The sequence below is a fragment of the Chiloscyllium plagiosum genome, unplaced genomic scaffold (assembly GCF_037043375.1).
Source record: "Chiloscyllium plagiosum isolate Xiang-an unplaced genomic scaffold, Cpla_swu_hap1 HiC_scaffold_49, whole genome shotgun sequence".
Taxonomy (NCBI): Eukaryota; Metazoa; Chordata; class Chondrichthyes; order Orectolobiformes; family Hemiscylliidae; genus Chiloscyllium; species Chiloscyllium plagiosum.
In genome coordinates this window covers 6,721,342-6,733,433 of record NW_028270187.1, presented here as the reverse complement: position 1 = coordinate 6,733,433, position 12,092 = coordinate 6,721,342, and the positions used below count along the sequence as shown (strand labels likewise).

Below are 12,092 nucleotides of genomic sequence, written 5' to 3'. Positions count from 1 at the left end.
GAAACTGATGGACTGATCAATAACTACACTTCCATATTCACAGATCAAAAAGTGACAGGTACAAATGAATAGGCAAAAGTGGGGACTGCAGATGCTGGAGATTAGAGTCGGGAGTGTGGTGCTGGAAAAGCACAGCAGTCAGGAAGCACCCAAGGAGCAGGAGAATCGACGTTTTGTTTAAAAGCCCTTCATCAGTACAGATGGATAACTACACCAATACAGTCTCATCGAAGAAACTGACAGGGAATGAATGATAACTAAACTCATGCATTCCTGTCACTGAAAGCAACAGGTACATTTCAATATGGACCCCCACATGTTCACTTCGCAGAAGATGGCAGGTTGACATTGATAACTACGTTCACATTTTAACAACGCAGAAACTGAATGGATGATTGATTAAACTATCCCATTTACAGACTAGAAACTGTCATATTCACAAGTAGAAACCAACAGGTTTAGGGTGATAACTTCACTCAAGTATGCACATAGCAGAATCTTACTGGGTGAGGGTGATACCTGTCCTCACATATTCAAATAGCAGAAGCTTAGAGCTGCAGATTGACACATAGGCTCTCATTGTAAGTATAAAATGGTTGGATATATTCTCATTGGAGTTTTGAAGAACAATGTATGGCCTTTAGAGCAAAAAAAATGATCTGAAGGGAGTTGATGTTGGGAGTAGGTCACTGCTCATGAGAGAATCCTGAGTAAGGGACACAGTTTTGAACAGGAAGCCTTCTGTCTAAGAAAGCAATGGAGAATATTCTCCCCTTGTTCTGTTCCACAGAGAGCAGTTAGGGTGGAGTTATCAGCTTAAGTTATGCTAATGTAGCCATATATCCTTTTTGATACATAAGGGAGTCTTTGGTTATGGGCACTAAACATCAAAATGAGATGAAGACCATAACTAAAGCCTTTGTGATCTGTTCTCATGACAGAGTACACACAGGCAGATAGAAATGTCACAGAATTCTCATGCTTCTTATGGTCTTCTGCTTTGAGATATTTAAGGTGACACAAGATAGAAAGAAATTAATAACTACAGCATATACATCTGCATGACAGGATTGGGAGGCATCATTCACTATACACTTTATCTGTAACTTACTGATATGTGTGTGCTCACAGATCACATACTGATCGATTCAGTTACAAGTTACCCTGATGTATCAAGGATGGAGTGAAAAAAAAAGATTAACCATCCATTTCATCAGAAACTTTGAGATTTGCTCTCTGTAATGCCAGTGATTGACTGAAACTGAGTAAATACAAGATTAGAAACAATAAACTGGCAGTTACAGAATGAAATACTGAGTCACTTGCAAAGCAATAAATTGTTTGGATATAACACAACTATTGATTAGCTAGAAACTGGCATAAACAATGTAACATCCGCAGTGACATTGCAGATATTGTCAGTAACAATGTAGAAAGTATTATCCTTTATCAAAATGCTGCAGTTATAAATACAAACTCAGCTTCAATTTGCAGAGGCTGATATTCATAGGGTTTGGGAGTGGAGAGTAGTGAGTCCTTCCTGAGTCTGTCCAAAGTGGTATCTGGTACTTTCAAAATTGACACCGACACAGTAAAGCAACAAGGTACACTTCAGAAGGTTTGAGTTACAGTCCAGTAACGTACTGACATGTTAAGACTGTGAAATAGAGTTTACAAAAAATACATCCGAGAAACAGGCGGGCACAGATTGGAGTTGAGAGTGTGGTGCTGGAAAAGCACAGTAGGTCAGGCAGCATCCGAGGAGCAGGAGAATCGATGTTTCAAGCAGAAGCCCTTCATCTCGACGTTTTGGGCATAAGCCTCTAATCCCCAGCATCTGCAGTTCTTACTTTCTCCTCGGGGCACAGATTGGAGGAATATTTCTAAGTGGCTGGCAAATAGTATAACGTTTTACCGCTCACAGCAGTGTTTGATGGTTACAGAATAAAACCCGTCTTGAAATAACACTATTAGATGGAGGACCAGAGCCTCATTGGACAGATGTTTGAGTTAGTGCAAAATGTGTAAATTAGGACACGACAGATATAAAGTTAAACTGACGCATATATATAGCATGCTAACAGTTGCTTGTGAACAGGCATTCGTGTAAGACTGAGAAGTGTTATAAGTCCCTAAATGAAACGTGCAGCAACGTGGTTTAGTTACACTGCGGGGACTTTCAAAGCACACAGTTATCGATAGGTCTCTGGGCCCACAGTTATCAGTCAAGGTCACAGAAATTTATTCATCCCACAGTCAAGACATGACTCAACTCGTGACTCAAGAAAAGTATTACATAGAAACTTTTTCTTCTCATTTCTCTGCAACTCCGTGCAATTGAGAACAAGTTGCATCAACCCCAAGTGTAGAAAACACTCACAGTCAGGTTCCAGTCGTTTGTGTAACTTGACAACAAATGTAATCGCAATTTCGAATACGAGATTTTTTTTCACACAGTTCTGTGTTAATTCCAGCCCATGCAGAGGAACAGAAACAGACATGCGGAGCTAGAAACACATCATCACAACAACAAGAAAAAGGAAACCGAGCCAATACCACAGTCATTTTCTGTATCACAAACACAAAACAAATCTCCCTCAGTCAGACTGACAGGAACAGAATCACTATCCACTTAACATTTCGTTGCAAATCCTGACAGATCCACATTGGATCCCACATTAACCACTCAGAGAGACTCAATGTTTGGGAATGACTCTGTGTAAAGTACCCAATCAGGAACCAGGCTTTCCCCCATCCCTCATTAGCATTGATGACGTCGTCAGTCTATAAAAAGGGAACTCCGAGCCCACTTGCCCTTATTCTGCATCTGAAAGTGAGCGGCGCTATGGCTGATGAGAAGAAAGCACAGCAAGCCTCCAAGAAGGGCGCGAAGAAAATCATCAAGAAGGCGCCAGCGAAGGGCGGTAAGAAGAGGAGGCGGTCCAGGAAAGAAAGTTACTCCATCTACATCTACAAAGTGATGAAGCAGGTTCACCCCGACACCGGCATCTCCTCCAAGGCCATGAGCATCATGAACTCATTCGTCAACGATATTTTCGAGCGCATCGCGGGGGAGGCTTCCCGCCTGGCCCATTACAACAAGCGCAGCACCATCAGCTCCCGGGAGATCCAGACCGCCGTGCGGCTGCTGCTGCCCGGGGAGCTGGCCAAGCACGCCGTGTCGGAGGGCACAAAGGCGGTGACCAAGTACACCAGCTCCAAGTGAAGGACCGCATTGCACTAAGACAAACACATCCACAACCCAAAGGCTCTTATAAGAGCCACCCACAACTTCCCTGAGACAGCTGAACTGTTTCTTTAGGAGTTGTTTGTTTTAGTTTGCATGTGATTCTTGACAAGGCATTCGAACTTCTTGTGCTATGTGTTTTTGTGTTAATAAGTGCTTTGCAAATTATTTGGGAGTGGGGTGGAGAGAGCAAATCAAGCGCCAGTGAGTCATTTTCCTCTTGCTCGTTCACCCCTGGTAGACAAATGCCCACATCTTTCCGTCCCACGATTGACGCATTTTACTTTGATTTACTTTACATTTCCAATGTGCGGGTTTGATCCGATTTTTCGGAATGCAAAATAAAGCTTCCTGCTCTCGGTGAGAGACTTTAAAAGCGAACCGAGAGAACACCAACACAGCTACCGGACTGAAACGTGGAGCATTTGCTGAATCTGATCGAGAGCGATAAGGGAGGACAGCTTTAAAATATCGTCTTAAAAAACGTGTTTGCTGAGCCATAAGAATGCTGTGTGCTGCTTTATCGTCATTTCGGGGTGGTATTGAAATGTGAAAAGAAAAACCAGGTTGCAGACTGCAGTGTTTGGTCCGTTTTGTTTCAGCCTCTTCTCAAAGTTTAGAAAATAACCCACTCTCAAGATCAGAAATGGACAGATAACAGTTCGAAAAATGAGGGAGAGTAAGACAGTGTGAAGTACACATTTGTAAACTAAAAGTAAATTAACATGAGTATTAATGTTTTTTGAACTTCCTCCGTTTTTGTACTTCATTATTCAGGTAAAACATACTCCTTTGTTTGTAAATTGGCGGGCTTTTCAACTTGTAAAAATGCGGTTGATGATTTGGCGCTGGTACTTTCCGCCCTCCTCCCCATGTCCTCCCCGGATTGGGGAATGAGGCAGATATCTGATTGGGAATTGAAACAACATTAGGAGATGCTGACCAATCCGAAATGGCCGCCGAACCATTCCTCTCGAACGTATAAGAGACCGCAATGTGAACGGACTACAGCATTCTCTGTGAAAGTGCTTGTGACAATGTCGGCAAGAGGAAAGGGCAGTGGGAAAGCTCGCTCCAAAGCGAAGTCTCGGTCGTCCCGGGCTGGCCTGCAGTTCCCGGTGGGCCGTGTTCACAGGCTCCTGAGAAAGGGTAACTATGCTGAGCGTGTGGGTGCCGGAGCGCCGGTCTATCTGGCTGCGGTGCTGGAGTATCTGACGGCTGAAATCCTGGAGCTGGCCGGCAACGCGGCCCGGGACAACAAGAAGACCCGCATCATCCCCAGGCACCTACAGCTGGCCGTGCGCAACGACGAGGAGCTCAACAAGCTGCTGGGAGGGGTGACCATCGCTCAGGGCGGTGTGCTGCCTAATATCCAGGCCGTGCTGCTGCCCAAGAAAACCTCCGCTGCTGGATCTGCTAAAAAGTGAAGAGACCATTCTTGAATCTGACAACCCAAAGGCTCTTTTCAGAGCCACTGACAGCATCTGTGAAAGGAGCTAATCTTTCTGTCGGATTGATTATTTTCATTTTAGTGTGGCGAGCCCTCGCCTCATAATAAGCCAGTCATAAATAAATTTCGCGCTCCGTTTAATTGGATGCTGTTATTTGCTATGATTTGTCATAAAATGCGATTGCAAGAGTGTCCTGACCTACAAGATTTCGTATTGAACGGTCACTGCCTGAGTGATCTCTGTCTTTACTAGGAGTTTAGAATGGCGGCACGAACGTCCGCGATCGGGTTTGACCTCAAATTAGATTCACATTTCCTTTAAGTGCAGTAGGAAGAACTGGTTTGACCCAATGCAGTAAGGAACGGTCCCTGACCCTCTGCGTTTTATTCTCGACTCGGTTCATATCCAATATTCTGTCCCCTGTCTCTGGAGAGACAGCAGATTGATCACCATTGAGACATTTTTTTCAGCTGTAAAGGCGGGAATGGGGTAAAGTGAGATTGTCTGATATTTAATTGCTTTTTTCGGTTATGAAATCAACGTGTACGTACTGTAAAACTTGCTGCTCTTTTATACGTGATGGCGGGCATTTTCAAATTTGAAAGTAAGCCGGCGCCATTTTTTCCCTTTCTCTCCTGCCTCCACCTCCCCACTAGCCATGTTAACGCAAAGGCAGTCAATGAGATGGGTTTTTTTCCACAAATATCTAACCCAATACCAAAATTTGATGTTAAAATCACACTTATTACTATATTTTTTCATAGATTCCGCAATCCCTGAATGAATATCTCCTTAGTTGCAAAATTCACTACCGCTGCCGGCCGTTTTGTTTTTAAGTAACTTCCGACAGAAATACTAATGTCCCCTATTGCTTCCTACTCTCTCAGGATGAGCAAGCGAACTTGTGCCCGCCGATTGAAACATCTTCAAAGGTAACATGGTGTACACCGATAAAATTACAAAACCACATTTTATCAGTATATTCCTACCACATCCAGAGCATTATTTGCCCGAAGACAATTTGTAATCGCTGCCTGAACGGGCAGATGGAAAGAACGCGCCATTACGACATCCATAGGCTCCCAGAAACAAAACTGAGCCAAATACTATGCTTCGGAAATATAAATATTACAATACGCAACATTAATGTCTGGATTCCAAAATAAATAAAAGCAAATTCATGGCATGGACACCAAGTACACATTGATATTATTACTGAGATAGACAGGTATTCACGAGAAAAGAGGAACGAAGGTTACGGGGAGCAGGCGCAAGAACAAGTTTGAGAACTATCAGCCATTGTAGAACAAACTGGATGGGTAAAGTGGCGTGATGCTGCTGCTATATCTTACAACTACAAGTCACGATGCGATACAGAGTCCACCCACTTGCAGAACACGGTATTAGCACATTTTCAGGATTGAAATAATTTTATAATCGCTATATGTTAAATCACCGTCAACAGTACGCTATCCCCTCCCCGTCCTCAGGTCTCCGCTCTCTATCCGAGGGTTTGGGTGGCTCTGAAAAGAGCCTTTGGATTCGCTGAAAAAGAGTCGCTTTACCCTCAGCCGCCGAATCCATAGAGAGTGCGGCCCTGGCGTTTCAGAGCGTACACCACATCCATGGCGGTGACCGTTTTGCGCTTGGCGTGCTCAGTGTAGGTGACCGCATCCCTGATCACATTCTCCAGGAAAACCTTCAGCACCCCGCGGGTCTCCTCGTAAATCAAGCCCGAGATGCGCTTGACCCCGCCACGGCGAGCCAGGCGCCGTATGGCTGGTTTCGTGATGCCCTGGATGTTATCACGGAGCACTTTGCGGTGCCGCTTCGCTCTGCCTTTTCCCAGGCCTTTGCCTCCCCCAGACATCACGCTTCTTCACTCCAACCGCTGCCGAATGAGAGCAGAGCTGTCTCCGCTTCCTTTTTTTATAAAGCCCGGTACGACCTGGCAGAGAGTAAGAGACGGGTCCAGAGAGGAAACTGAGTGACAGACAGAGCAGGGAAATGTCTTTGGCCATCCAATTCCGCCTCCAGCAACTGTATCTGGGACTAAACCTTTTCTCCCCGAAGCTGACTGTTCCTGAGCAGAGTAGCGCATGCGTGAGGCCCTCCCCCAACGTTGCCATTCAGTGAGTGCAAGAGGTTTGTTTGGAATACCAGGCTCCTTCCGACGTGGACGGGGACTGATTCGGGGTGAGTTCAGGGAGAACCGGGGGCTGTTTGTAAGAGGCCGAGCGAAGCAGGAACTGGTCCCGCAACTTGGAGTGAGCGGGCTGGGGGGAAGAGAGAGGCCTTTCTCGGGCTGTGTGTGGGCCTGCTGAGGGAGGCAGAGCGGGAAGAAGCTGTTGTGGGACATTCTTGTGGTTTACAATCCTCTGAACCTGTTGAAATTTCTTTCTGTTTCCCACTGTTTGTTGAAATTGTGCAACCAATAGCGGAATCGGAGACCGACTGTAGGAATGTGAGACTCCTGTTAAAATACATACACAGGGGTCTTAGTAAAAACATTAGATATAGCGCCGTTTTTCATCTCTCCAACCGTCAGTGTACTGGGAGTTGGACCTCTCAGCATTCTGGTGGTGAGTAGTCCTATTCATGGAGCTGTGCACTTGTTGCTTAGTTTCTAGATTTCACTCAATTCGTATCGAATCATATGAAAAACAAATACAATCCACCGACAAGGAGCAGCTCATAGCAACAATGGAATCAGACCCGTGGTTGTATTTAAGTATTTTCTCTCCCTTCTGCATTTAATCATAATTCAAACGGTTTCATTTCTGTTGCCATTTCCTTGTCTTTTGCCTCTAACTCAAGTTACTTCACTTTCCATTGAATTTTAGCCAATCTGAAGATTCTGACGGTGTTTCCAACAAATTTAAATGCTGAGCTATTGCTGTAATTATCTCTCCTTTCCTCATGGAAGGACACAACCTTAATTCCAGGCGTCTGCTATTTCCAGCACATTTGCAAAAGCCCCCAAATCACTACTTCCACTCCCAGAAAACTCTTGATGACTGAAAAAGCCATTGCTATCCCAAGCAATGTTTAAACCAACTGAATTCAAAATTCGGAACAAAAGACACAGACACCGACCACTCGCTGGTACGGATCAGGCCAGACCCCCTCAAAACATTTCAAGAAAGTAGCCCGGACCCTAACTTTGCCAGTTGGTTTAAGCGGGTGTAACTGCGCTGTTCCAGGAGTGATGCAGCTGGTCAAACCACGTGGTTTTAAACAAAGCAGAATTGATTTACAAGATTGCCGAATGAAACAAACAAAAGAGAACATAATACTAAATAACGTAACCTATCCGAAAACCCGACGGATTGTACCAACTTAACTATGTTGTTCCCAATACTTGCAACAATCCCCACAAACACCCTTTGGCACAAAAAGGTAAAATCAAACACAGGGTCTTACAGGAGAGATGTCAATGAGAGAGTACCAGCATCGATCGGCTTCTTTGGGTTCAGCAGCTTTTTCAACTGCCTGACTACTTTCAGTCCATAGCTAGACAGTTAAAAACCAAATCAAACCAGAGATAAACTGAGCTGGGAAAACTGGGCCACTCCCCTTTCATTGTGCAAGTGTATTTTTTAATGCTTGAGGCATTATCTGTTAGCTATAATCAAAATGGACCTAAAACCCCTAAATTCAGACAGTTCGGAATCTGTGTCTTTTACAGGCTTGTTAAAGGAGCAGCAGCATCACAGCAGACTGGTTCAAAAGGTAAAAACCATAAGATACAGGGTAATGGTTGATGGCTGCTCATGTGAATGAAAAGCTGTTACAAGTGGTGCTCTGCATGGCTCAGTGTTGGGACCTCTGCTGTTTGTTTTATACATGAAGGATTTGGATTTGACTGTGGTGGACAAGTTTGTGAAAAATTGGCCATGTTGTGGATAGTGTAGAGGATAGCTGTAAGCTCCATAACTATCATAGATCATTTGGAGGAGTGGGCAGAAATGCAGCGGATGGAGTTCAGCTTTGATAAGTTTGAGGGAATGCATTTTGGGAAGTCAAACAGTAAATGGGAATATAGCGAGAGTTCTTGGTGTGCAAGTACACCGGTCCCTAAAGATAGATGGGGTTGTAAAGAAGGCATGTGGAATGCTCTTCTTCATGGGCAGAAGGATGGAATACAAAAGTAGAGATATAACAATGAAATCGTATAAGGCACTGGTGAGGCTACAACTGGAATATTGTATGCAGTCGGGTCCCCACACCACTGGAAGGACATCATTGCTCTGGAGAGAGTGTTGAGGAGATTTACTAGAATGTTGCCAGGGCTGGCGAATTGTAGCTATCGGGAGAGATTGGAGAGGTTGGGGTTATATTCCTTGGAACAGAGGTGACATGATTAAGGAATATTAAATCGTAAATACTAAGTAGTGAGCTACTAATGAAGGAGCTGACGCCAAAAGCTAGTACTTCCAAATAAACCTGTTGAACTATAATCTGGTGTTGTGTGATTTTTCATTAAATAGTGAGGGGGAGAGATTAGAGGAACCTGTTTCCTTTGGCAGAGATTTCAAACACCAGGGATCATTTATTCAAACCAAGCGGCTGTAGAATTAGATAATATGAGAGGAAAAATGTGTTTTATGCAGAGAGTGGTGGGTATCTGGAATTCGCTGCCTGATTTGGTGGTCATGATTCTAAAAGATGAAAGACTTAACAAACAATTTAGGTCTTTTTCAATATATAATTTCAGTTACATCACACTGGAAACTTTTGCTATAAATTCTGTGTTTTACAATCTTACTCTCCACAATCACCTGATGAAGAAGCAGTGCTCCAAAAGCTAGTGCCTCCAAATAAACCTGTTGGACTATAACCTGGTGTTGTGATTTTTAACTTTGATTTGGTGGTGCACGCAGAGACCCTAAACTCTTTTAAACAAAAATCCATGGAACTGCACCTCCAGTTCTGTAAACTGCAAGGCTATGGGCTGTGGCAGGAAGGTAGGATGAGAAAGGGCATCTTTGGGTTGGCATGGACAAGATGGGCTGAAAAGACCCCTCTGTGCTGTATTATTTTTATGATTCGATAGTTATCAATTGGACCCTGCCAGTCTCTGCTGTGTGAATATGTAAACATACTGACCATATAATTAATGTTACAGTTTAATAACTGCACTCTCACATTCGCCAAGCCGGAACTGACAGGTATAAATTAATAACTGAACTCACATACCCATTTGCATCTGGTAATCTCATTCACGGAGCTGTGTCGATGTTTTTTAGTTTCTGGATCTCACTCAATTTTAAGAAAAAACGGACAAGGAGCAGCTCAGGGCAGGAGTGGAATAAGACCCGTGGTTCTGTTTAATTTGCTGGCTTTAAATAAAAAAAATCATAATGATCATTAACTGAATGTTACATTGATGTTGCCAACCACAGCTGATGTTGATTTACAGGAGGTATCTCTTCTGTCTTCCTCCAGGCAAGTACTCAAAGGACCAAGACAATGTAATATTCCCTCGGTACAGAGCCAAGTGTGACCAGCTGCTTTGAACAAACAGCAGGTATGTTACTGCTGTCAGAGCGAAGAACATCCTTTCCACAGTCACAGTGGATTGAATCAGAGACACATTGAGCTCCATTTCCAGATATGTTCAAAGTCAAACACCACCAATGAAATGGAAGTTTCTATCTATTTAATCTATATTCTAAATGCATTCTACGCAGTTCCAATCAACTTGCATTAAATCTGAACATAGAATGATACAGCACAGGAATGAGTCCTTCAGCCCACGATGTTGTGCGGAACATGCCGCCAAATGAAATTAATTCCTCCTGCTTGCCCTTGGTCCATAACCCTCCATTTCTTGCATTTTCATTTGCTTACCTAAAAGTCTTTTCAATGCCCTTATCATATCTGCCTCTATCTCTGCCTCTGGCAGTGTGTTCCACTCCTACCACTCTCTTTGTTTAAAAGAAACTGCTCCATATGTCTCCTTTGAGCTCTCCCCGCTCACCTTATACACATGTCTCTTAGTATTAGACATTTCAACTCTTGGAAAAAGATTCTGAATATCACCTTAACCATGCATCTCAATTTTAGAGACTTCTGTATATAGATTTGCTCGCTGAGCCGTAGTTTTCATTTTCAGACAGTTCATCACCATACTAGGTAGCATCATCAGTGAGCCTCCAGTTGAAGCACTGATGGTATGGCCCACTTTCTATTTGTGTTGCCTTGGGAAGGTGACATTATTTCCTGTGGTGATGTTGAGTCATATAGATGTACAGCACGGAAACGGACTCTGCAGTCGAACTCGTCCATGCCGACCAGATATCCCAACCCAATCTAATCCCACCTGCCAGCGCCTGGTCCATATCCCTCCAAACCCTTCATTTTCATCTACCTATCCAGATGCCTTTTAAATGCTGCAATTGTACTAGCCTCCACCACTTCCTCAGGCAGCGAATTCCATACACGTACTACCCTCTGGGTGGAAAAGTTGCCCCTTAAGTCTTTTTTATATCTTTCCCCTCTCATCCTAAAACTATACCCTATAGTTCTGGACTCCCCCATACCAGGGAAAAGACTTTGTCTATTTATCTTATCCATGCCTCTCATGATTTTATAAAAATCTATAAGGTCACCTCTTAGCCTCCGATGCTCCAGGAAAAACAGCCCTAGCCTATTCAACCTCTTCCTAAAGCTCAAATCCTCCAACCCTGGCAACATCCTTGTAAATCATTTCTGAACCCTTTTAAGTTTCACAACATCTTTTGGATAGGAAGGACACCAGAATTGCATGCAATATTCCAACAGTGGCCTAACCAATGTCCTGTACAGCCACAACATGATCTCCCAACTCCTGTACTCAATACTCTGACCAATAAAGGAAAGCATACCAAATGCTTTCATTATCCGATCTGCCTGCACCCCAAGGTCTCTTTGTTCAGCAAACTGCCCTCGGACCTTACCATTAACTGTATAAGTCCTGCTAAGATTTGCTTTCCCAAAATGCAGCACCTCACATTTATCTGAATTAAATTCCACCTGCCAATTCTCAGCCCTTTAGCCCATCTGATCAAGATCCCATTGTAATCTGAAGTAACCTTCTTCGCTGTTGATGTCCTCCTATGTTGATGTCATCAGTAAATTTATTATCCATACCTCTTATCCTCACATCCAAATAATTTATATACATGACGAAAAGTAGTAGACCCAGCACCGATCCTTGTGGCACTCCACTGGTCAGAGACCTTCAAGGCTGAAAAACAACCCTTCACCACCACCTACCTTTGTGCCAGTTCTGTATTCAGTGAGATCTAACCTTGCTCACCAGTCTCCCATGGGGAACCTTGTCGAATGCCTTACTGAAGTCCATATAGATCACATCTACTGCTCTGCCCTCATCAATCCACTTTGTTGCT

General features: G+C 43.7%; 2 protein-coding genes and 1 pseudogene across 4 annotated transcripts in view; 2 read left to right on the top strand and 1 right to left on the bottom strand.

Moving 5' to 3' along the window:
- The first annotated feature begins 2,382 nt into the window (after positions 1 to 2,382).
- On the top strand, positions 2,383 to 3,994 carry LOC122544543 (histone H2B type 1-O-like). Its single transcript, XM_087984702.1, has one exon. The coding sequence runs from the start codon at positions 2,771 to 2,773 to the stop codon at positions 3,224 to 3,226; it is 456 nt and encodes a 151-aa protein (XP_087840828.1). The 5' UTR covers positions 2,383 to 2,770; the 3' UTR covers positions 3,227 to 3,994.
- A 140-nt stretch (positions 3,995 to 4,134) lies between these two features.
- LOC122544539 (histone H2A-like) lies at positions 4,135 to 4,779 on the top strand (annotated as a pseudogene).
- Positions 4,780 to 5,186: 407 nt separating this feature from the next.
- LOC122544649 (histone H4-like) overlaps positions 5,187 to 12,092 on the bottom strand; it is a 30,813-nt gene continuing 23,907 nt past the window's right edge. Inside the window, exons 2-3 of one of the 3 annotated variants that reach the window (XM_087984749.1) lie at positions 9,898 to 10,040; positions 5,187 to 7,171 (exon numbers count right to left, since the gene is read on the bottom strand). In XM_087984749.1, coding sequence (XP_087840875.1) covers positions 6,266 to 6,568 — 303 coding nt within the window. In that variant the 5' untranslated portion in view covers positions 6,569 to 7,171; positions 9,898 to 10,040 and the 3' untranslated portion in view covers positions 5,187 to 6,265. The remainder of the gene's footprint in view (positions 7,172 to 9,897; positions 10,041 to 12,092) is intronic. The other 2 variants (XR_015755125.1, XR_015755124.1) reach the window with 2 other exon arrangements.